The 22,469-nt window shown below is 44.1% G+C and overlaps 1 protein-coding gene across 2 annotated transcripts in view; it reads left to right on the top strand.

Moving 5' to 3' along the window:
- Positions 1-22,469, top strand: part of nid2a (nidogen 2a (osteonidogen)) — a 104,571-nt gene that overhangs the window by 70,685 nt on the left and 11,417 nt on the right. For both annotated transcript variants that reach the window (XM_014210029.3, XM_014210028.3), the window contains exons 14-20: positions 8,510-8,749; positions 10,311-10,550; positions 11,584-11,823; positions 18,314-18,553; positions 19,525-19,755; positions 20,037-20,206; positions 20,481-20,610. In XM_014210029.3, the coding sequence (XP_014065504.3) occupies positions 8,510-8,749; positions 10,311-10,550; positions 11,584-11,823; positions 18,314-18,553; positions 19,525-19,755; positions 20,037-20,206; positions 20,481-20,610 (1,491 nt within the window). The remainder of the gene's footprint in view (positions 1-8,509; positions 8,750-10,310; positions 10,551-11,583; positions 11,824-18,313; positions 18,554-19,524; positions 19,756-20,036; positions 20,207-20,480; positions 20,611-22,469) is intronic.

Genomic DNA, 22,469 nt, shown 5'->3' with positions numbered 1-22,469 from the left:
CTCAGGTAAAATGGGCCAAAAAAGAAATTTAACTGACACTGAAAAGCCAAAAATGTAAAATGCCTTTCAGACGGATGCGACATTCTTTAAATAGCTAAACTATTGAGGTGTGACCACCGGACATTCAAACGTTTTGTTGCGAATAGTCAACTGGGGCGCAAAAAAATAATGGGGAAGAAAAGGCGCAAATTAACTGCAAAAGACTTGAAGACTTAAACGTCAAACTACCAGGAACCCATTATCCTCCAGTGCCACTGTATTCCAGAACTGCAACCTACCTGGAGTGTTCAGAAGTACGAGGTGTCAAGTGCTCAGAGACATGGCCAAGGTCAAGAAAACTGAAACAAGACCACCACTGAATAAGATTCACAAGTTGAAGCGTCAAGATTGGGCAAAGAAATACCTGAAGACAGATTTTTGAAAGGTTTTATGGACAGATGAAATGAAAGTGACTCTTGATGGACCAAATGGATGGGCCCGTGGATGGATCAGTAATGGACACAGGGCACCACTTTGAGTCAGGTGCCAGCAAGGTGAAGGAGGGGTACTGGTATGGGCTGCTATCATTGAGGATGAGGTAGTTGGACCTTTTGGGGTTGAAGATGGACTAAAACTCAACTCCCAAACCTACTGCCAGTTTCTGGAAGATTCTTTCATCAAACAGTGGTACAGGAAGAAGTCCTCAGCATTCTAGAAGGCCATGATCTTTATGCAGGACAATGCTCCATCACATGCATCCAAGTACTCCACTGCTTGGCTAGCCAGCAAGGGCCTCAAAGATGCCTGAATAATGACCTGGCCCCCTTCCTCACCTGACTTAAATCCTATTGAGAACTTGTGGGCCCTTCTCAAACGTGAGATTTACAGTGATGGAAGACAATACACATTTTTGAACAGCATTTGGGAGGCTGTGGTTGCTGCTTCAGCAAAAATTGATCATGAACAGATCAAGAAACTGACAGACTCCATGGATGGAAGGCTCATGGCAGTTATTGAAAATAAGGGTGGCTATATTGATCACTGAATATTTTTGAAAGGCCAAAAATGTTATATAATTGTTTTGTGTTACTTATCTGTTACACTTACTCTAGAATAAATAAGTGAGTTGTAATTTTTATTTTTGTAATTTAGTTGCCTAATAATTCTGCACATTAATAGTTGCCTAATAATTGTGCACACTTATATATTTCCCTGAGAAAGACAAAACTCGCTTTTCCTTTGTTAAACATTCAGGTTTGAGGTTCAATAACATTTTGGATTGACTGAGAGCATTGTGTTTGTTCAACAATTAAATTAATCCCGAGGAATACAATTTGCCTAATAATTGTGCACGCAGTGTATCTTACCCATATACATGGATGGACGCTTCTCCTTACATTTACATTTACATTTAAGTCATTTAGCAGATGCTCTTATCCAGAGCGACTTACAAATTGGTGCATTCACCTTATGATATCCAGTGGAACAACCACTTTACAATAGTGCATCTAAATCTTTTAAGGGGGGGGTGGGGGTTAGAAGGATTACTTTATCCTATCCTAGGTATTCCTTAAAGAGGTGGGGTTTCAGGTGTCTCCGGAAGGTGGTGATTGACTCCGCTGTCCTGGCATCGTGAGGGAGCTTGTTCCACCATTGGGGTGCCAGAGCAGCGAACAGTTTTGACTGGGCTGAGCGGGAACTGTGCTTCCTCAGAGGTAGGGGGGCCAGCAGGCCAGAGGTGGATGAACGCAGTGCCCTTGTTTGGGTGTAGGGCCTGATCAGAGCCTGAAGGTATGGAGGTGCCGTTCCCTTCACAGCTCCGCAGGCAATCACCATGGTCTTGTAGCGGATGCGAGCTTCAACTGGAAGCCAGTGGAGAGAGCGGAGGAGCGGGGTGACGTGAGAGAACTTGGGAAGGTTGAACACCAGACGGGCTGCGGCATTCTGGATGAGTTGTAGGGGTTTAATGGCACAGGCAGGGAGCCCAGCCAACAGCGAGTTGCAGTAATCCAGACGGGAGATGACAAGTGCCTGGATTAGGACCTGCGCCGCTTCCTGTGTGAGGCAGGGTCGTACTCTACGAATGTTGTAGAGCATGAACCTACAGGATCGGGTCACCGCCTTGATGTTAGTGGAGAACGACAGGGTGTTGTCCAGGGTCACGCCAAGGTTCTTAGCACTCTGGGAGGAGGACACAAGGGAGTTGTCAACCGTGATGGCGAGATCATGGAACGGGCAGTCCTTCCCCGGGAGGAAGAGCAGCTCCGTCTTGCCGAGGTTCAGCTTGAGGTGGTGATCCGTCATCCACACTGATATGTCTGACAGACATGCAGAGATGCGATTCGCCACCTGGTTATCAGAAGGGGGAAAGGAGAAGATTAATTGTGTGTCGTCTGCATAGCAATGATAGGAGAGACCATGTGAGGATATGACAGAGCCAAATGACTTGGTGTATAGCGAGAATAGGAGAGGGCCTAGAACAGAGCCAGTGGTGAGAGCGCATGGTGCGGAGACAGATTCTCGCCACGCCACCTGGTAGGAGCGACCTGTCAGGTAGGACGCAATCCAAGCGTGGGCCGCGCCGGAGATGCCCAACTCGGAGAGGGTGGAGAGGAGGATCTGATGGTTCACAGTATCAAAGGCAGCAGATAGGTCTAGAAGGATGAGAGCAGAGGAGAGAGAGTTAGCTTTAGCAGTGTGGAGAGCCTCCGTGACACAGAGAAGAGCAGTCTCAGTTGAATGCCCAGTCTTGAAACCTGACTGATTAGGATCAAGAAGGTCATTCTGAGAGAGATAGCAAGAGAGCTGGCCAAGGACGGCACGTTCAAGAGTTTTGGAGAGAAAAGAAAGAAGGGATACTGGTCTGTAGTTGTTGACATCGGAGGGATCGAGTGTAGGTTTTTTCAGAAGGGGTGCAACTCTCGCTCTCTTGAAGACGGAAGGGACGTAGCCAGCGGTCAAGGATGAGTTGATGAGCGAGGTGAGGTAGGGGAGAAGGTCTCCAGAAATGGTCTGGAGAAGAGAGGAGGGGATAGGGTCAAGTGGGCAGGTTGTTGGGCGGCCGGCCGTCACAAGACGCAAGATTTCATCTGGAGAGAGAGGGGAGAAAGAGGTCAAAGCACAGGGTAGGGCAGTGTGAGCAGGACCAGCGGTGTCGTTTGACTTAGCAAACGAGGATCGGATATCGTCAACCTTCTTTTCAAAATGGTTGACGAAGTCATCCGCAGAGAGGGAGGAGGGGGGGGAGGGGGAGGAGGATTCAGGAGGGAGGAGAAGGTAGCAAAGAGCTTCCTAGGGTTAGAGGCAGATGCTTGGAATTTAGAGTTTAGTCCTTCTCTGTCATGGATGCCATGGTTGCCCTTAGTTTGAAGATGTAATCCGGAGACAGGTGTTTTATAAAACAGACTTCTGTATGTTCTCTTTGACTCCCTCTGCATATTTGCAATCAAATGCCATAATGTTCTCCATCTCCTTAGCTATCATACTCTAATTCCACCGGGCATTCCACTGATTTCAAAACTCGGTCCTCCAGAAAGTGGAGACCAACACTTTTCTACTACGTGATATATTTCAAAAAAGCTGCGTTAGAAAGGATTACTTACACATACTGACCAGCGCATGTTATAGACCTAAGTGTGCTACATGGCAGAGCAATCCAAACGCATCTCTCGGCATGTCCAGCCCATCCATTATCTCAGCCAATCATGGCTAGCGTGTAGGTTCCTGTCTTTTTCCGTGGCTTAAACAACTAGAAACGCTTTTTGATTTTAAAAAAAGTTTACGTTCAAATGCCGCTCTTGTGAAGTAGTGACGCGCAATATACGCCTAGTTTCCTGAAACTAGTCACATTTACTCTTTGGCGAAACCTGTTGACATATTCATCTAGACACTTTCTATTATAATCCTACTTATTAAAACTATCCAGCGACGATCTCCCTCTCTCTTGAACCTCATATACGATGTGTCCACATTGTCTGTAAGTGCTTATTTGTCTGAGAGAAGCAGTAATTGCCTCATTAAACATACTATACCAGTGGTACTAACTTCCAGATGCCATGACAGATTCAACACAGCTTTTGAAGGACTTGGGAAAATAAAGAAACAATTTTTTTTTTTTACCCTGAGAGGGAAGTGTGGATGGGACCACTCACCAGATGGGGTTTTCATCCACAAAGCTGTCAAGGAGAGTGAGAGGCCTTCGTGTCAAGGAAACACCAGTTAACTGTTGACACCCCCTAGAAACTGGTTTTTCAAAAGGTCGAGGAATTTCTCTCTCGGCAGATGGTGTTCCCTACTGGAATCCATGTTATATCTACACTTTCCGATGGCTCATTGGTGATTTCAACTAATGTAATATCCCCATTTATTTTTGAAGAATATGACTTGTAGTTTAAAGGTAGACACAGCAGTGCTCAAAGTAAACCGCAATATCGGGCCGATTTCCACACTGGATAAATTCTGGCTACTACATTTTTTAGGAAACTGATTGCCTCAAAGAAAATAAGTTAAGAAACTTAAATAGCTGAAGTGAGCAGTACTAGTATTTTGATTTCTCTATACATAAAAAACACTAGTGAAATTAAATATATATGGTGAAGTGAACACGACATAATCTTTTAAGTCAGTCACTTAATAAGTATAAGTATAAGTACTTGAAATGCTTGAGTTTAGTAAAGACCACCTTACTTAAAAACAATAATTTACCATTACTCAAATGTAACTAAGTTTACAAAAAAAATGTGGGAAACTGATGACCTTAATTTGAACAAATAGCCTTAACTCAAATATAATCAGTAAACACACAACCGTTAGTTAACTACACTCAAATAGCAAAAGTTCAGAAGCGTTCTGTCTTCCTCTGTATTGGCTTTAGCCTAGAGCTCAGAGAGAGCAGAGAGCGGTTGAGACACGAGACACATTTACGTAGTTGATCGGCCAAAGACAGCAGTGTCCACGTCTCTCTCTCCCCTATTCCCTCACTGTAAACCCCAATGTGCTGTCATTACTCCATTTTTTTAAAACTGTTGCACTAAATATATCTGAGTACAGTTATATGAAGTGATTTTGAAGTTATTACTCAAACCAATAGTCATTGTGACCCTGTAACAATGCCTCCTAGTAGGAGGAAGGGTGTAGGAATCAGGAGCAGGAGAGCAAAGAAGTTCCAGTGGCACAAAATGTTTAATAAGGCGGTCCCGAACTCACAGTAAAAACAAGAGGGAAAAACACGCACAAACGTAGTCGCCACCCACAGGGAAACTAATTGCACACACGGAGGAGAAACCTCGATTCCAAAAACAAAGTCTCAAACACACGGTAACACTACCGAAATAAATCGAAACCCCGTGGTGCAGGCATGCACCCCTAACATGCAATACACACAAATAATCCCGCACAAAGCCTAGCATGCAGCGGGGTGTAGATAAACCCACCGAAATCAACTAACTGAACACAGGTGTGAAAAAACAGACAGACACAAACGAAAAGGAAAATGGGATCGGTGGCAGCTAGAAGGCCGGCGACGACGACCGCCGAGCACCGCCCGAACAGGGAGAGGAGCCACCTTCGGTGGAAGTCGTGACAGACCCTGTAGCTTGTCCACATTTAAGTTGTATCAACTTGAAAATGTTGATTAATGCCCCCACTAAGGCACGCCTGCAATATCATTTCCCAGTGTGCCTTGCCTTTTAGAGTGAATTGGATAGTTACCACACATGACTATATTTCTTAGAGACAGAGACATGGTTGTTAAATTCATACATTTTCAGTCCTTTGGCCTCCACCAAGTGAGTTCCTAGGCGACTATTATCATTATAATTAAACTCTTTATGACTATATAGTTGAAGTCGGAAGTTTACATACACCGTAGCCAAATACATTTAAACTCAGTTTTTCACAATTCCTGACATTTAATCCTAGTAAAAATTCCCTGTCTTAGGTCAGTTAGGATCACCACTTTTATTTTAAGTATATGAAATGTCAGAAAAATAGTAGAGAGAATGATTTATTTCAGCTTTCTTTTTCATTCATCACATTCCCAGTGGGTCAGAAGTTTACATACACTCAATTAGTATTTGGTAGCATTGCCTTTAAATTGTTTAACTTGGGTCAAACGTTTCGGGTAGGCTTCCACAAGCTTCCCAGAATAAATTGGGTGAATTTTGGCCCATTCCTCCTGACAGAGCTGGTGTAACTGAGTCAGGTTTGTAGGCCTCCTTGCTCGCACACGCTTTTTCAGTTCTGCCCACAAATTTTCTATAGGATTGAGGTCAGGGCTTTGTGATGGCCACTCCATTACCTTGACTTTGTTGTCCTTAAGCCATTTTGCCACAACATTGGAAGTATGCTTGGGGTCATTGTCCATTTGGAAGACCCATTTGCGACCAAGCTTTAACTTCCTGACTGATGTCTTGAGATGTTGCTTCAATATATCCACATAATTTTCCTTCCACATGAAGCCATCTATTTTGTGAAGTGCACCAGTCCCTCCTGCAACAAAGCACCCCTACAACATGATGTTGCCACCCCCGTGCTTCACGGTTGGGATGGTGTTTTTGTTTCATCAGACCAGAGGACTTTTCTCCAAAAAGTACGATCTTTGTCCCGATGTGCAGTTGCAAAACGTAGTCTGGCTTTTTTATGGAGGTTTTGGAGCTGTGGCTTCTTCCTTGCTGAGCGGCCTTTCAGGTTATGTCGATATAGGACTCGTTTTACTGTGGCTATAGATACTTTTGTACCTGTTTCCTCCAGCATCTTCACAAGGTCCTTTGCTGTTGTTCTGGGATTGATTTGCACTTTTCGCATCAAAGTACGTTCATTTCTAGGAGACTGAACGTGTCTCCTTCCTGAGCGGTATGATGGCTGCCTGGTCCCATGGTGTTTATACTTGCGTACTGTTGTTTGTACAGATGAGTGTGGTACCTTCAGGAATTTGGAAATTGCTCCCAAGGTAGGGAGCATCCAGGTAGGCCTTGAAATACATCCACAGGTACACCTCCAATTTACTCAAATTATGTCAATTAGCCTATCAGAAGCTTCTAAAGCCATGACATCATTTTCTGGAATTTTCCAAGCTGTTTAAAGGCACAGTCAACTTAGTGTATGTAAACTTCTGACCCACTGGAATTGTGATACAGTGAATTATAAGTGAAATAATCTGTCTGTAAACAATTGTTGGAAAAATGACTTGTCATGCACAAAGTAGATGTCCTACCCGACTTGCCAAAACTATAGTTTGTTACAAGAAATTTGTGGAGTGGTTGAAAAATGAGTTTTAATGACTCAACCTAAGTGTATGTAAACTTCCGTCTTCAACTGTACATTAGATATCTCATAAGGCCTTATTTTGAGGCCTAGCTTTACCCTAATACAGTGGCCTGAAACTCATAATTTACAGGCCACATCAAGTCTGCAAGTAGGGTTGCAAAATTCTGTTAATTTTCCCAGATATAAAAACAAATCCTGTTTGAAGGATTTCCAGGAATTTTCCAACCGCAATTTCTATAACATCTTGGAAAATTGCCATTATTTTGCAACCCTACCCTACATTATGCAGGCTTGCAAAGTGAATTGTAATTTTTGTTTTATTTATTGTACCCCTTTTTCTCCCCATTTTTGTGATTTTCAATTGGTATTTAGTCTTTTCCCATCGCTGAAACTCCCTAACAGGGACTCGGGAGAAGCGAAGGTCGAGAGCCATGCGTCCTCCGAAAGCCACACTGCTTCTTGACACACTGCTGTATAAACCCGGAAGCCAGCCGCACCAATGTGTCGGAGGAAACGACCGTGTCAGCATGCATGCGCCCGGCCCACCACAGGAGTCACTAGAGCGCGATGCGACAAGGACAGACATCCCAGCCGGCCAAATTCTCCCCTAACACGGACGACGCTGGGCCAATTGGCCAATTGTGCGTTGCCTCATGGGTCTTCTGGTCGCGGCTGGCTGCGACACAGCCCGGGATTGAACCCGGATCTGTAATGACACATCAAGCACTGCCATGCCTTAGACCGCTGCGCCAACTCGGGAGGCCGTGAAATGTAATTTCTATTGGAATCCAGCCAGAGTTAAGATATCCAACAGTTTTTAAATTTGTATTCACCCACAACCTGCATTCATTATGACTGCCAGGGTTAGGAACAGTGGGAGGAGACCTAAGCCATTTAGACTGGAACAACCATTTCAGCAACGGATGCAAAAGTTCAAACTAAATGATTGGATTAGTTTAGAAAAATATATGTAATTGATAATTGTGTAGCATAAGATTAATCAATGTACACTCAATGTACATGAATAAACACAGATATTAAAAACAGTTTAAAAAAAAAAGTAGAGCATGCTGGGAAAGGTTAATTTGTTATCATAACTTTAAAAAATAGAGTTGGTTTGACTCCTCGTTGAGTTGAATCAGTGCCACATAAACATTTTAAATTCAACTTACTGTGTCTCTGTGTGCGTGTGTGTGTGTGTGTGTGTGTGTGTGTGTGTGTGTGTGTGTGTGTGTGTCTGAGCACCCTTTACCTGTCTCTACAGATCACACTGAGAGGCCTAAGACTCAATGTGAACACCACAGAGACAGTGTCCAGACGACCAGTCCTGAGGGGTACTCCATCGTGGAGGGTTTTGTACCCCAGTGCGATGAGCAGGGTCAGTACAGAGCACTGCAGTGTCACGGTTCTACAGGACACTGCTGGTGTGTGGACAACAGGGGGCAGGAGAGGGCAGGGACCAGGAAACCACCCGGTGCTGGCCAGCCTAACTGTGATGAACCAGGTAAGAGTTGTAACTTTAATGACCCTCTCTGCTGATTTGTATGTGTCTTGCACACAGACACACTTTTGATGGCCTTACAGGAGTAGCTTCCCACACTGACACCAATCCAGCAAATTCAGGGAAAAGTCCGACTGGGACTCAAACTCATGTCAGTCCAATACCTAAGTGTCCCAAACCTGTTGACAAGGTCGCTAGGTGTTGTACTAACGACCATACACTATACTAGATTTCGACCAATCCCATGGTAACTCGCAAAATCGGTTGTTCCAGCATTACTTTTGTTACGAATTGCATGTGGAGATGCACATTTTGTACAATGTAAAAAAAATACCAAAATATGTAAAAACAGTGGTTTAGACTGTACTGTATACCTTTAATTTCCAATGGCATATGTTCAAGCTCAATATATTCCTTGAGCCCTTTTGCTTTGTTATAATTAACTGTGGTGCATAGTGTAGATTTCTGGAAAATCATAAGCCAAAAAACTGCAAATCCCTATCTCCTCTAGCCTTCCCACAGACATTAGCGAATGTTACTAAATGTACTAGCGGTAGCTAGCTGACAAGCTAACTGAAGCTAGCAAGCTTGGTAAGGAATACTGGATTTTGACTGGTCGTTGAACACAAGTTATGGATCTTTTAGTAGCAGGCTAATTAAGTTGCCATTTGGGCGACGCAAAAAGTTGTCCCTATCCCCATTTCAATTTTACCTAGCCAGTTAGCTTGTTGGCGAGCTCCAGTTAACACAACTATGCTAGCTTTTGCGCTAGCTACCAAAGACAATACCTAGCATGCTACCACATGTAATAAACGATAATAAAGCAAACACCTTGACTCAAGGCTTGAGCATAGACATTTACTACCAGAATGAAAGGTATAATCCATTGCTTTGACATATGTGGTCATTTTTTAACATTTAGTTTTACCAAGTTAGTATTTTGTACCGGAAGTACCACTACAACCAATTTTTTGCAATGTATGATTGGGTTGATCAGTTCCTGTTGCAGGAGATTTCTGCTTGAGTGTAAATTATTAAATAATTCTATCCTGAATTTAGGGAAATGGTCTATATAGCCTGTAGAATGAGTAACTAAAGGGTTAAGCATAAGTCTCAGGAGATTGACTAGGATGAGAGAGGAATTGGGGGGTGTGTGTTTAAGTAAACATTAAGATCTGTTAAACTGTGGCTGACCTGACCTAGCTTGAACCCTCCAGGTTTCCCTAATCTCAGAGTTCTAAAAATGTCGGCAGGATCAGGAGTTAAGGTTTTGAGAGTTCTGAGGAAGAGGACAATTAACTCTTGATGCTAGTGTGTAATGTGTGTGCATAAATGAGGAGTCTGGTATATAATGATGTTCTGTAAAATGGACGGCAGAACGTTCTCTGAATAAACTGTACAGATCTTTTGCAGAAAGCTGAGTCCTTGCCTAATTATTATTATTAACCTAGTGTCTTACAAACCTTGGGGATTAGTCATGGCTTATTGATTGGTAATTAATAGCATTGGGATTCGAAAATTCCCGTATCAGTTCCCTAGTTTAACCCCTTACCTGTCTCTACAGATCTTCCTGAGAGGGCCAAGACTCACTGTGAGCAGCATAAAGACAGTGTCCAGACGATCAGTCCTGAGGGGTACCCTATCCTGGGGGTCTTTGTGCCTGAGTGCGATGAGCAGGGTCAATACAGAGCCCTGCAGTGCCATGGTTCCACAGGACACTGCTGGTGTGTGGACAGCAAGGGGCAGGAGAGAGCAGGGACCAGGAAAGGACCTGGCACTAGCCAGCCTAACTGTGATGAACCAGGTAGGAGTTGTAACTTTAATGACCCTCTCTGCTGATTTTTATGTGTCTTGCACACAGACACACTTTTGATGGCCTTACAGGAGTAGCATCCCACACTGACACCAATGCAGAAAATTCAGGGAGAAGTCGGACTGGGACTCAAACTCATGTCAGTCCAATACCTAAGTTATTACACTAAGTGTCCCAAACCTGTTGACAAGGTCGCTTGGTGTTGTACTAACGACCATACACTATACTAGATTTCGACCAATCCCATGGTCACTCGCAAAATCGGTTGTTCCAGCATGACTTTTGTTATGAATTGCATGTGGAGATGCACATTTTGTAAAATGTCAAAAAATACCAAAATATGTAAAAACAGTGGTTTAGACTGTACTGTATACCTTTAATTTCCAATGGCATATGTTCAAGCTCAATATATTCCTTGAGCCCGTTTGCTTTGTTATAATTAACTGTGGTGCATAGAGTGTAGATTTCTGGAAAATCATAAGCCAAAAAACTGCAAATCCCTATCTCCACTAGCCTTCCCATAGACATTAGCGAATGTTACTAAATGTACTAGCGGTAGCTAGCTGACAAGCTAACTGAAGCTAGCAAGCTTGGTAAGGAATACTGGATTTTGACTGGTCGCTGAACACAAGTTATGGATCTTTTAGTAGCTAGATAATTAAGTTGCCATTTGGGTGACGTAAAAAGTTCTCCCTATCTCCATTTCAATTTTACCTAGCCAGTTAGCGAGCTCCAGTTTACGCAACTGTGCTAGCTTTTGCGCTAGCTACCAAAGACAATACCTAGCATGCTACCACATGTAATAAACGATAATAAAGCAAACACCTTGACTCAAGGCTTGAGCATAGACATTTACTACCAGAATGAAAGGTATAATCCATTGCTTTGACATATGTGGTCATTTTTTAACATTTAGTTTTACCAAGTTAGTATTTTGTACCGGAAGTACCACTACAACCAATTTTTTGCAATGTATGATTGGGTTGATCAGTTCCCTAGTTTAACCCCTTACCTGTCTCTACAGATCTTCCTGAGAGGGCCAAGACTCGCTGTGAGCAGCATAAAGACAGTGTCCAGACGATCAGTTCTGAGGGGTACCGTATCCTGGTGGTCTTTGTGCCTGAGTGCGATGAGCAGGGTCAATACAGAGCCCTGCAGTGCCATGGTTCCACAGGACACTGCTGGTGTGTGGACAGCAGGGGGCAGGAGAGAGCAGGGACCAGGAAAGGACCCGGCACTAGCCAGCCTAACTGTGATGAACCAGGTAGGAGTTGTAACTTTAATGACCCCCTCCACTCATTTTTATGTGTCTTGCACACAGACACACTTTTGACGGCCTTACAGGAGTAGCATCCCACACTGACACCAATGCAGCAAATTCAGGGAAAAGTCTGACTGGGACTCAAACTCGTGTCAGTCCAATACCTACGTTATTACACTAAGTAGGGCAGTTGCGGTGACCGTATTACCGCCACAATGGCGTTCACGAGCCATGAAGGCAGTCAAATTCCACGTACCGTTTAGTCATGGGAATTAGGCTTCTCCAAACTCTGATGCTGCTGATGGTCATTAGTAGCCTACCAAACTTGCTAACTGCGTGATACTCAGCACGCTATTGTCCCTCTTATCACTCTGACATCAATGCAAATGTGATCGGGAATCTAATCAAACACTTCATGAGCTGAAGTTTTGCAACATTTCTATAGGCTATGCAATTGCGTGAGAAAACAGAGTGATGGCTTCTACTAAAAATAGGAGGATCCCATCAGCTTTCTATAGACTAGGCCAGTGGTCACCAACCGGTCGATCGCGATCAACTTGTCGATCTCCAAGGCATTTCTAATCGATCGCCAAACATTTCTGTAAAAAACCCAACGATAAAGCCTTGTGTTCCTATTTTTTTTATTCGTCTCGGGCTGTTGGTGGTAGGTGCAGCCAATTCAGCTGCCCTGCACGCCGGGTAGGCAAACTGTTGCCATTTCATGTGTCTGAAGGTACAAACTCTGCCTTCACGCTGGGCCTGGAGAGGAAATCAAGTGCACTATGCCATTGCTGGCCAATCAGATTGCTCAGATGACCGAGTCTGCATTAATGTAGCAGGCATAAAAGAAAGCTACGGCAAAATTGATACTGTGAGATTTCAAAACGTTTAAAACCATGACTAGAGAGAGACTGTCAACGAATTCAGCAAAGAGCTGCTGTTTTTATGAGTGAGTTCATGTTTAAGCTCTTACTCAGCACTGTCAACACTTTGTATTCAACACTTTTATAAGCCATTAAATGCGCGTTCTTCCTATTTCCACTCAGCGCTACAACAAGCAGTGCAGCAGTAATGAATGAGTAGGAAAGTGTAGCTATAGGCTTGCGTTGTTGTTATTATTAGTGGCTTGGTTCTTTTTAATATCAAGGAATATTTCACATTCTCTGTTCATAGGAGTAACAACATGAATTTGTGCATGAGGCAGAAATAATGCGGTGCGACTCTAGTTTCACCATCAGCTGGAAGACTGTGTCCCTTTTTGGTCAGTGGAGGAAAGGGAGAGCGGAGGGATGTTGAGAGACGGACCCTCAGTCTGCTGCTCTCTCCCTCCGCTTAGACTGACCATCAGAAGCAAGCACCATCAGCCCAGTAAAATAAAAAGCAAATTATTTAAATATATGCTCACTCAGCTGTGCAACAATGGATCTACAACAATGGATCTATTACCGGTGTGATCATATAGCCTACCTCAAATTTTGAAATATAATTAAAAAAAATGTCCTGAACAACAATGAATTGGCAGGTAAATTCAAGCAAAGCCAGTATGCAGTGATAATGTATTGGGCCTATAGCTTACTGCACTGCTTACTGAACCTCATTGCTACAGTACTGTTTTTAATTGGTTATTGTTGCATAGGCTTACATTTTTTAAGTCATGTTAATAAAAAATCACAACGGCAGATCTCGGCATGCATTTTGACTCAGAAAGTGATCTTGACTCAGAAAAGGTTGGTGACCACTGGACTAGGCCTACTAAACTCAGCAAAAAAAAGACGTCCCTTTTTCAGAACCCTGTCTTTAAAAGATAATTGGTAAAAATCCAAATAACTTCACAGATCTTCATTGTAAAGGGTTTAAACACAGGGTTTCCCATGCTTGTTCAATGAACCATAAACAATTAATGAACATGCACCTGTGGAACGGTCGTTAAGACACTAACAGCTTACAGAAAGTAGGCAATTAAGATCACAGTTATGAAAACTTAGGACACTAAAGAGGCCTTTCTACTGACTCTGAAAAACACCAAAAGAAAGATGCCCAGGGTCCCTGCTCATCTGCGTGAACGTGCCTTAGGCATGAGGACTGCAGATGTGGCCAGGGCAATAAATTGCAATGTCTGTACTGTGAGACGGCTAAGACAGTGCTACAGGGAGACAGGATGGACAGCTGATCGTACTCGCAGTGGCAGACCACGTGTAACAACACCTGCACCGGATCGGTACATCCGAACATCACACCTGCGGGACAGGTACAGGATGGCAACAACAACTGCCCGAGTTACACCAGGAACGCACAATCCCTCCATCAGTGCTCAGACTGTCCGTAATAGGCTGAGAGAGGCTGGACTGAGGGCTTGTAGGCCTGTTGTAAGGCAGGTCCTCACCAGACAACACCGGCAACAACGTCTCCTATGGGCACAAACCCACCATCGCTGGACCAGACAGGACTGGCAAAAAGTGCTCTTCACTAACGAGTCACGGTTTTGTCTCACCAGGGGTGATGGTCAGATTCGCGTTTATCGTCGAAGGAATGAGCGTTACACTGAGGCCTGTACTCTCGATCGATTTGGAGGTAGAGGCTCTGTCATGGTCTGGGGCGGTGTGTCACAGCATCATCGGACTGAGCTTGTCGTCATTGCAGGCAATCTGAACGCTGTGCGTTACAGGGAAGACATCCTCCTCCCTCATGTGGTACCCTTCCTGCAGGCTCATCCTGACATGACCCTCCAGCATGACAATGCCACCAGCCATACTGCTCGTTCTGTGCGTGATTTCCTGCAAGACAGGAATGTCAGTGTTCTGCCATGGCCAGCGAAGAGCCCGGATCTCAATCCCATTGAGCACATCTGGGACCTGTTGGGTCGGAGGGTGAGGGCTAGGGCCATTTCCCCCAGAAATGTCCAGGAACTTGCAGGTGCCTTGTTGGAAGAGTGGGGTAACATCTCACAGCAATAACTGGCAAATCTTGTGCAGTCCATGAGGAGGAGATGCACTGCAGTACTTAATTCAGCTGGTGGCCACACCAGATACTGACTGTTACTTTTAATTTTGACCCCCCCCTTTTGTTCAGGGACACATTATTCCATTTCTGTTAGTCACATGTCTGTGGAACTTGTTCAGTTTGTCTCAGTTGTTGAATCTTATGTTCATACAAATATTTACACATGTTGAGTTTGACCCTGGACAACACCCACACCAGACGTGATCAGGACTCACAGGTTGAAGTATAAAAACAAATTCTGAACCAACTTTATTAATTTGGGGACAGGTCGAAAAGCATCAAACATTTATGGCAATTTAGCCAGCTAAAATGCGGTTGCTAGCTAATTTGTCCTAGGATATAAACATTGGGTTGTTATTTTACCTGAAATGTACAAGTTCCTCTACTCCAACAATGAATCCACAGATAAAAGGGTAAACTGAGTTTGTTTCTAGTAATCTCTCCTACTGTAGGCTTCTTCTTCTTTGGACTTTATATGGCAGTTCGCAACCAACTTTAAAGTGCATTACCACCACCAACTGGGCTGGATTGTGGACCTCAGATCATCTTTCAATCACCCACGTGGGTAAATGCTCCTAAAAACCAACGAGGAGATGGGAGAGGTGGGACTTGCAGCGCGTCAAGCATCACAAATAGAACCAAGTCCTATTTTAGCGCCTAGCTGGCTACACAGACGCTCGTTGATGCACGCGAGCAGTGTGGGTGCAATGATTGAATAACATGTATGTGTACATTTATTTTGCAACGCTTGCGCACGCGACACCAGCGTGTCACGTCCTGACCAGTAAAGGGGTTATTTGTTCTTATAGTTTGGTCAGGACGTGGTAGGGGGTATTTTGTTTTATGTGGTTCTGGGTGTGTTTGTATGTGTTCATGTAGAGAGGGGTATTTGATTTATGTATTCCGGGGTTTTTGGGTTATCGTTCTATGTTAGTTTATTTCTATGTTCTGTCTAGGCATTTGTATTTCTATGTTTTGGTAATGGGGATTGGGGCCTTCAACTGGAGGCAGCTGTCTATCGTTGCCTCTGATTGAAGGTCCTATATTTAGGAGTGTGTTTTGTTTTGGGAATTGTGGGAGATTGTTTCTTGTTTTGCTGTGTGCCTGACAAGACTGTCTAGTTCGTTTGTTTTTGTATACGTTGTTTGTTTTTCCTTCTTCACTAATAAAAAGATGAGTATACATTTTCTCGCTGCGTTTTGGTCTACACCCTACGACACCCGTGACAGAATCTCCCACCAAACACGGACCAAGCAGCGGAGGAGGGAGCAGCAAAAGATGGACTGTCGGGAGTCATGGACCTGGGAGGAGATTAAAGCCGGAGTGGGCCCATGGAGGAAGGCGAAAGAGGACCGGGAATGTTACAGGGGAACACGGTTGGCGTTCAAACCGGAGAGGCAGCCCCAATAATGTTTTTGGGGGGTGCACACGGGTAGTTTGGCTGGGCGAGGATTAAGCCCCAAGCCAAATCCCCGTGCTTTTGTTAAGCAACCTATGACTGGACAGGTCCCGTGCTTCGGGTTAATGCGTACTGTGGCGAGGCCAAGTATTTTCAGGCCGGTGTGTGCAGTGCCAGCGCCCTGCATTTGCCAGGGGGAAGTGGGCACCCAGCCAGTATGGGCGGTGCCAGTCTTGCGCTCGAGACCGCCAGTGCGCCTCTACGGTCCAGTGTATCCTGCTCCTCACACTAGCTGTGAGGTGTGTGTCTCCAGTCTGGCACATCTTAAGCCAGCACCACGCACCAGGCTTCCAGTGCATCAGCCCAGTCCAGTATGTCCTGTTCCCGCTCCTCGCACTAGCCTTGAAGTGCGTGTCTCCAGTCTGATACCTCCAGTACCAGCACCACGCACCAGGCTTCCAGTGCATCAGCCCAGTCCAGTATGTCCTGTTCCCGCTCCTCGCACTAGCCTTGAAGTGCGTGTCTCCAGTCTGATACCTCCACAACCAGCCCCACGCATCAGGCTTCCAGTGCGTCAGCCCAGTCCCGAACTTCTGGCAACAGTGCCTCGTCCAGAGTGTCCGGCAACAGTGCCTCGTCCAGAGTGTCCGGCAACAGTGCCTCGTCCAGAGTGTCCGGAACCAGGAGAGTCGTCCTACGGCCCGGAACTCCCAGAGTCGTCCTACGGCCCGGAGCTCCCAGAGTCGTCCTACGGCCCGGAGCTCCCAGAGTACAGTCCAGGGTCTTCAGTGACTGGCCTCAGGCAGAGGTATGCAGTGGGGGTGGTTTGGTCAGGTAGGGGATTAAGGCCTGAGCCTAAGCCACCTCCACTGTAGGAGGTTTGGGGAGGGGGGGGGGGGGTGTAGCACAGGAGCTGTCGGTGACGGCAGCCACCCTCCGTTTATTTTTGGGGTATTTTTGTTGTCAGGTGCATCCTGGGTCTGCACCTTTGGGGGGGGGGGGGGGGGGTACTGTCACGTCCTGACCAGTAAAGGGGTTATTTGTTCTTATAGTTTGGTCAGGACGTGGCAGGGGGTATTTGTTTTATGTGGTTCTGGGTGTGTTTGTGTATTTGACTTATGTATTCCGGGGTTTTTGGGTTATCGTTCTATGTTAGTTTATTTCTATGTTCTGTCTAGGCGTTTGTATTTCTATGTTTTGGTAATGGGGATTGGGGCCTTCAATTGGAGGCAGCTGTCTATCGTTGCCTCTGATTGAAGGTCCTATATTTAGGATTGTGTTTGTTTTGGGGTTTGTGGGAGATTGTTTCTTGTTTTGCTGTATGCCTGACGAGACTGTCTAGTTCGTTTGTTTTTGTATACGTTGTTTGTTTTTCCTTCTTCACAAATAAAAAGAAGATGAGTATACATTTTCCCGCTGCGTTTTGGTCTACACCCTACGACACCCGTGACACAGCGGTGTGGTCAGCATGTTACAATGTTTTACAAATCTAAATATATAGCCCAATGTTTGTAGAACAACTAAGGTTACATTTATAACTCTAAATTAAGCATTTAGGAGTACCTATTTCTTTGTTAACCGCTCAACACAGAATGTGCGCAATCACACAAATCGTTTGGAGAACATATTTATATTTTATTCAGCTTTGTTCAATTGTATTCTTCATAATATAAAATAATGCCACTGAATTATAAGTAAATCTTGTTTAACTAGTGTAGCCCACAGTCATTTGGCATAGCTACATCAGGACCTAACATAAGGACAACTCAGAGTATGCTATTCTTCTCTTCTGAAATAGACTACATTTTCTTCATATCATGCTTCTTTAGCCCTGTCTAAAATAAATAACGGATTTATTCAACTTTTAGAAGCTTTTTAGAAGATGTTAATGTGTTTGTTAATTAACGGTAAATTACCGTGAGACTGAGTTATTTGCCATGACCAGTCGGGAAAAAAATAGGTTATTCCAGCATTACTTTTGTTACGAATTGCATGTGGAGATACACATTTTGTAAAAAATAAAATAAAGTCTAAATACATTAAAAACAATAGTTTAAACTGTGACCTGGTTTAACCCCTTACCTCTCTCTTCAGATCGTCCTGAGAGGCCCAAGACTCATTGTGAACACCAGAGAGACAGTGTCCAGACAACCAGTCCTGAGGGGTACCCTATCCCGGGAGTCTTTGTGCCTGAGTGCGATGAGCAGGGTCAATACAGAGCCCTGCAGTGCCACGGTTCTACAAGACATTGCTGGTGTGTGGACAGCAGGGGGCAGGAGAGAGCAGGGACCAGGAAAGAACCCAGCACTGGCCAGCCTAACTGTGATGAACCAGGTGAGTTTATTGTCACTAAGCCACAGGCGTTAGAAGTTCAGAATGAGAAAGTGTAGGATATATAGAAATAATTACGCTCAAATTGAAAAAGAATTAAAGAAAATAATGAGGATTCCTATCATCTTAATGGAGGTGTTTCACCTTCACGCTGTCAAAACAACCGCTATGTGGTGTTGGCTAAAGAGGATCTGATTGAATCGAGCTCATCGTCTTTAGAGCTCACATTGCGTCAAACCTTAGTCTGTTTTTCTTATTAGTTTGCTTTTCGTTGTCAGGGTGTTTATTTCGATTTTGAAGTGGAACTGTTGACTGTGCATGCAGTCAGATTCACTGCAAGTGTTGACAGCTTACTTAGTCATAGAAAGGACCCTGTGAAAGAAGAGTGTATGAACCATCCACATACTTTGAAGCTTTGGTCATAATTCAATTATCAATTGGTGTCCTGATGTGGTGATTGACATTTTAGTCATTTAGTAGTAGTGAGTTCATACATTTTCAGACTTTTTTCATACTGGTCCCCTGTGGGAATCGAATCCACAACCATGGGGTTGCAAGCGCCTTGCTCTCCCAACTGAGCCACACGGGACCCTTGGTGCAGGACGACAGAACTAATTACTTTCAGTGACACTTTATTTGGCTAGTCCCCTAAAGACGATCCATAGATGCTCGCACTATCAGCAAACTATCAACTGCAACTCTGTTGATATGCAACTGCTTGCCAGGGTTACAGTTAGGTTTAAGGTTAGGGTAAAGGTTAAGATCAGGGTTAGAGTTAGGGTTAAGTTTAGGTTAAGGGTTAAGGTTAGGGTTTGTAGTAGTTAGTTGAACACTTACTGAACATCTATAAACCATCTATTTGGGATTATTCAAATAAAGTTAATTAATTCAAGAAAAAAATACCTGAGTTTCTCCTAGCCCTGTACTGTATATGACCCATGTGCCCTCTCCCTCTGCCCCCCTCTCTCCCTCAGCGGTAGTGCCCCCCACCCAGCGGCCGGAGACAGTGTGCGAGCGTTGGCGGGCCAGCCTGGTGGACCACTACGGGGGCCTGCCCGAGCCCCACCACTACCTTCCCCAGTGCGACCCCCAGGGGCAGTTCAACCCCATCCAGTGCTACGGCGACAGCAGCTACTGTTGGTGTGTGGACCGGGACGGCCGTGAGGTGGCCGGGACGCGCTCGCACGACGTGGTCAAGCCTGCCTGTGAGTGACGTTACTGACGCTGCTGGTCATCTTTTCACATTTTCAAGTTTGTACTGTAGGATTAAATGTTGAATGCTAATCTGTGACATGTATCTTAAACTGTATAAACATTTGTTGATGTTAACTTGAGGTTTGGGAGGAACATTTGAATTTTGATAATGTGAGGTATCATTTAGTTAATTAGTTATCTACACAGGTAGGTTAATTAACAACTTCTAATACAGTATATCTGTCAGTGTTTTATCCTGACTTACTTGCTTCTTCTCACCCACCCCCTACAGGTGTCCCCACTGTAGCCCCTCCCACCATGCACCCTCTGCCTCGCCCTGATGTGACCCCGCCCCCCTCAGGCACCTCCCTCCTGTATGCCCAGGGACAGCAGATTGGGGCACTGCCTCTCAATGGCACACTCATGGACTCGGAGCGCTCCTCTACACTACTGGCTCTGCATGTAAGGAAGAATACTAGGCTACTCCATACTAGTCCTTACAAGAGCTTAATGTAGAGTTTGTACTATTGAACAGCTAGGAATATCTCATTGTATGTCAGCCATTCACAATTTCTCAGTATTCTTTCTAGGCATTATGTGAAGTTCACGGCACTCACCACTGTATTTGTAGATTCATATAGTTTTGTGTCACGTGTTCTGATTGTGGCTAAGGTACAACCTGTGTTGAACTGGTAGACTGTAAGTGTAAGTGTAAAATGTATGTTTCTCTCCACAGGGCTCCATTGTGGTGGGCATCGACTATGACTGCAGGGAGAAGAAGGTGTACTGGACCGACCTGGCAGGCAGGACCATCAACAGAGCCAGACTGGAGCCTGGGGCCGAGCCTGAGACTCTCATCAACACAGGTACACTTACACCAGGGTTTCTATTATGAAAATGTGGCACCGAACATTTTACATTATTATTTAGGCTGATAATATAACTCAATCACTATTCGTAAAAAAGACTGTTCAATGCATGGCTGCGTATAGCGTAGAGGCCTGGGCTATAGGCTATATCAGATGTGTTTCTTCTTTCATTGCACGGGAAAAACACATTTCATGCAATTCTACTTTATATGACTGGAGACATTTAGCAGAATCTTTTTTAATATGAAAAATTAGAGAGATCAATATAAACGATGTTGTCCATATAATAGGCCTATGAGAAGGGGAGACACGAATAGAATACGTCCAGCTGGAGGAAGAAATGATTGTCCAACAACAAAACTTTTAAGAGGCACTGACCCAACAATGATAGAGGGTGAATATGTGCAGTGTGCACTCACCAGGGATATGGCCGATGCTCTCCGCTGGTGCCAATAAGATAGGCTATGGCCTACTGTTGTTCGCTCAATTAAGATTCATCTTTTCATTGTGTTTATAGCAATAGCTATTTGCTTTCCAAACTATGTTTTTCTGCGATTTAATTTTGAAATATTGCTTTATGCCTGGCTGGGCCTCTCTACTTTTCACTGACAGTCGCAACTCAACAATAATCTTTTAGGTATTTGCTGCGTGCGCTCACTGTCTAAATTGTGCACACTGCCTTTCCTTCTGACTGTAGGTAATGCGATTTTTAAAACAATTCCAAATGTATTTTTTTAAGGCTAATAATGCTCTGTGGCCAAAATCATGCTTTAGTAGCCTATTTTTTTCTGTATAGACAGGAGTAGGCTAATTAGGCTATATCATTTTGGCAATTTAATTCAATTTACTTAGGAAAGCTTAGCTTCCCCTAGCCTTATAAACACGCTGCCTATGAGCCTATGTCAATCTACTATCCCCTAAATGTACCTATTCTATTGGTCAGCTTGTCGAGAAAGAAATAGCCAAAACAGACTCTGGGGCATTTGTGGGGCAATAGATCCCAAATTCATACAACCAGTAGGCCTAGGCTACATAATTTGTATTTATTTTTTTAAAGCTATGAATCTGATGCAACAGATCAGAAAGTTTAGCTTAAAATGTTGATAAACTATTATTTCGTAACATTATTAGCGCAGCAATGCACACAAGGCAGTAGGCTACGCGCAAATGTGTATTTGGCTAACAGACAATGAAAGAAAGTTGAAAACCAATAGAACATGAGAGAATTAGGCTCTTTTTAAAATAATTGCCTCCACGGATATGGTCGGATTTTTCTTAGGCTACTTTGAAGCAAGGTAAAACATGACTCATAATATGTAGTAAAGCAGCTATATGTTTTCAAAATGCATACTACCTCCAGCTCATTGCAAAGTGGTGTGTGACCCGCTGATAAAGCCTGCCTTCCGTTGCCTAAGCATTTGAATGGCAAATGGGAAGCGGGTTTCAATTACCAGACGAGAAATAAAAATAGTAGCTCTTTTTAATCGTGGGCCAAAAATTATTTTAACAGGGTTGCATTTAGAATTGTTGCGCAATGATTGGGCTTATAAAAGCGCTGTCTGAAATGTTTTGCTAAAAGGCTCTGTATCTGTATGCTGTGCGCTTGTGATAAGGTAGTACATAACGAATATACATATGCAGCAATTTAATTCCATAGGCCGATAAGCATGTATGTACATCAACTGGTATTTCCATCAATGAATAGGCTAAAAAGCATTATTTCGCAATGTTTTTCTATCTTCTCTCTGACAATTGGCCGTTGCGAATTTTATTTATCAGCTTTTTTTTTTATACGCCCAAAAGCCGACTATTACCGGCTAATGGAAACACTGACTCACACCCACCGGTAACACAGA

This window comes from Salmo salar, chromosome 09 (assembly GCF_965601325.2).
Source record: "Salmo salar chromosome 09, fSalSal1, whole genome shotgun sequence".
Classification (NCBI taxonomy): domain Eukaryota; kingdom Metazoa; phylum Chordata; class Actinopteri; order Salmoniformes; family Salmonidae; genus Salmo; species Salmo salar.
This window is presented reverse-complemented; position numbering and strand designations above follow the sequence as displayed.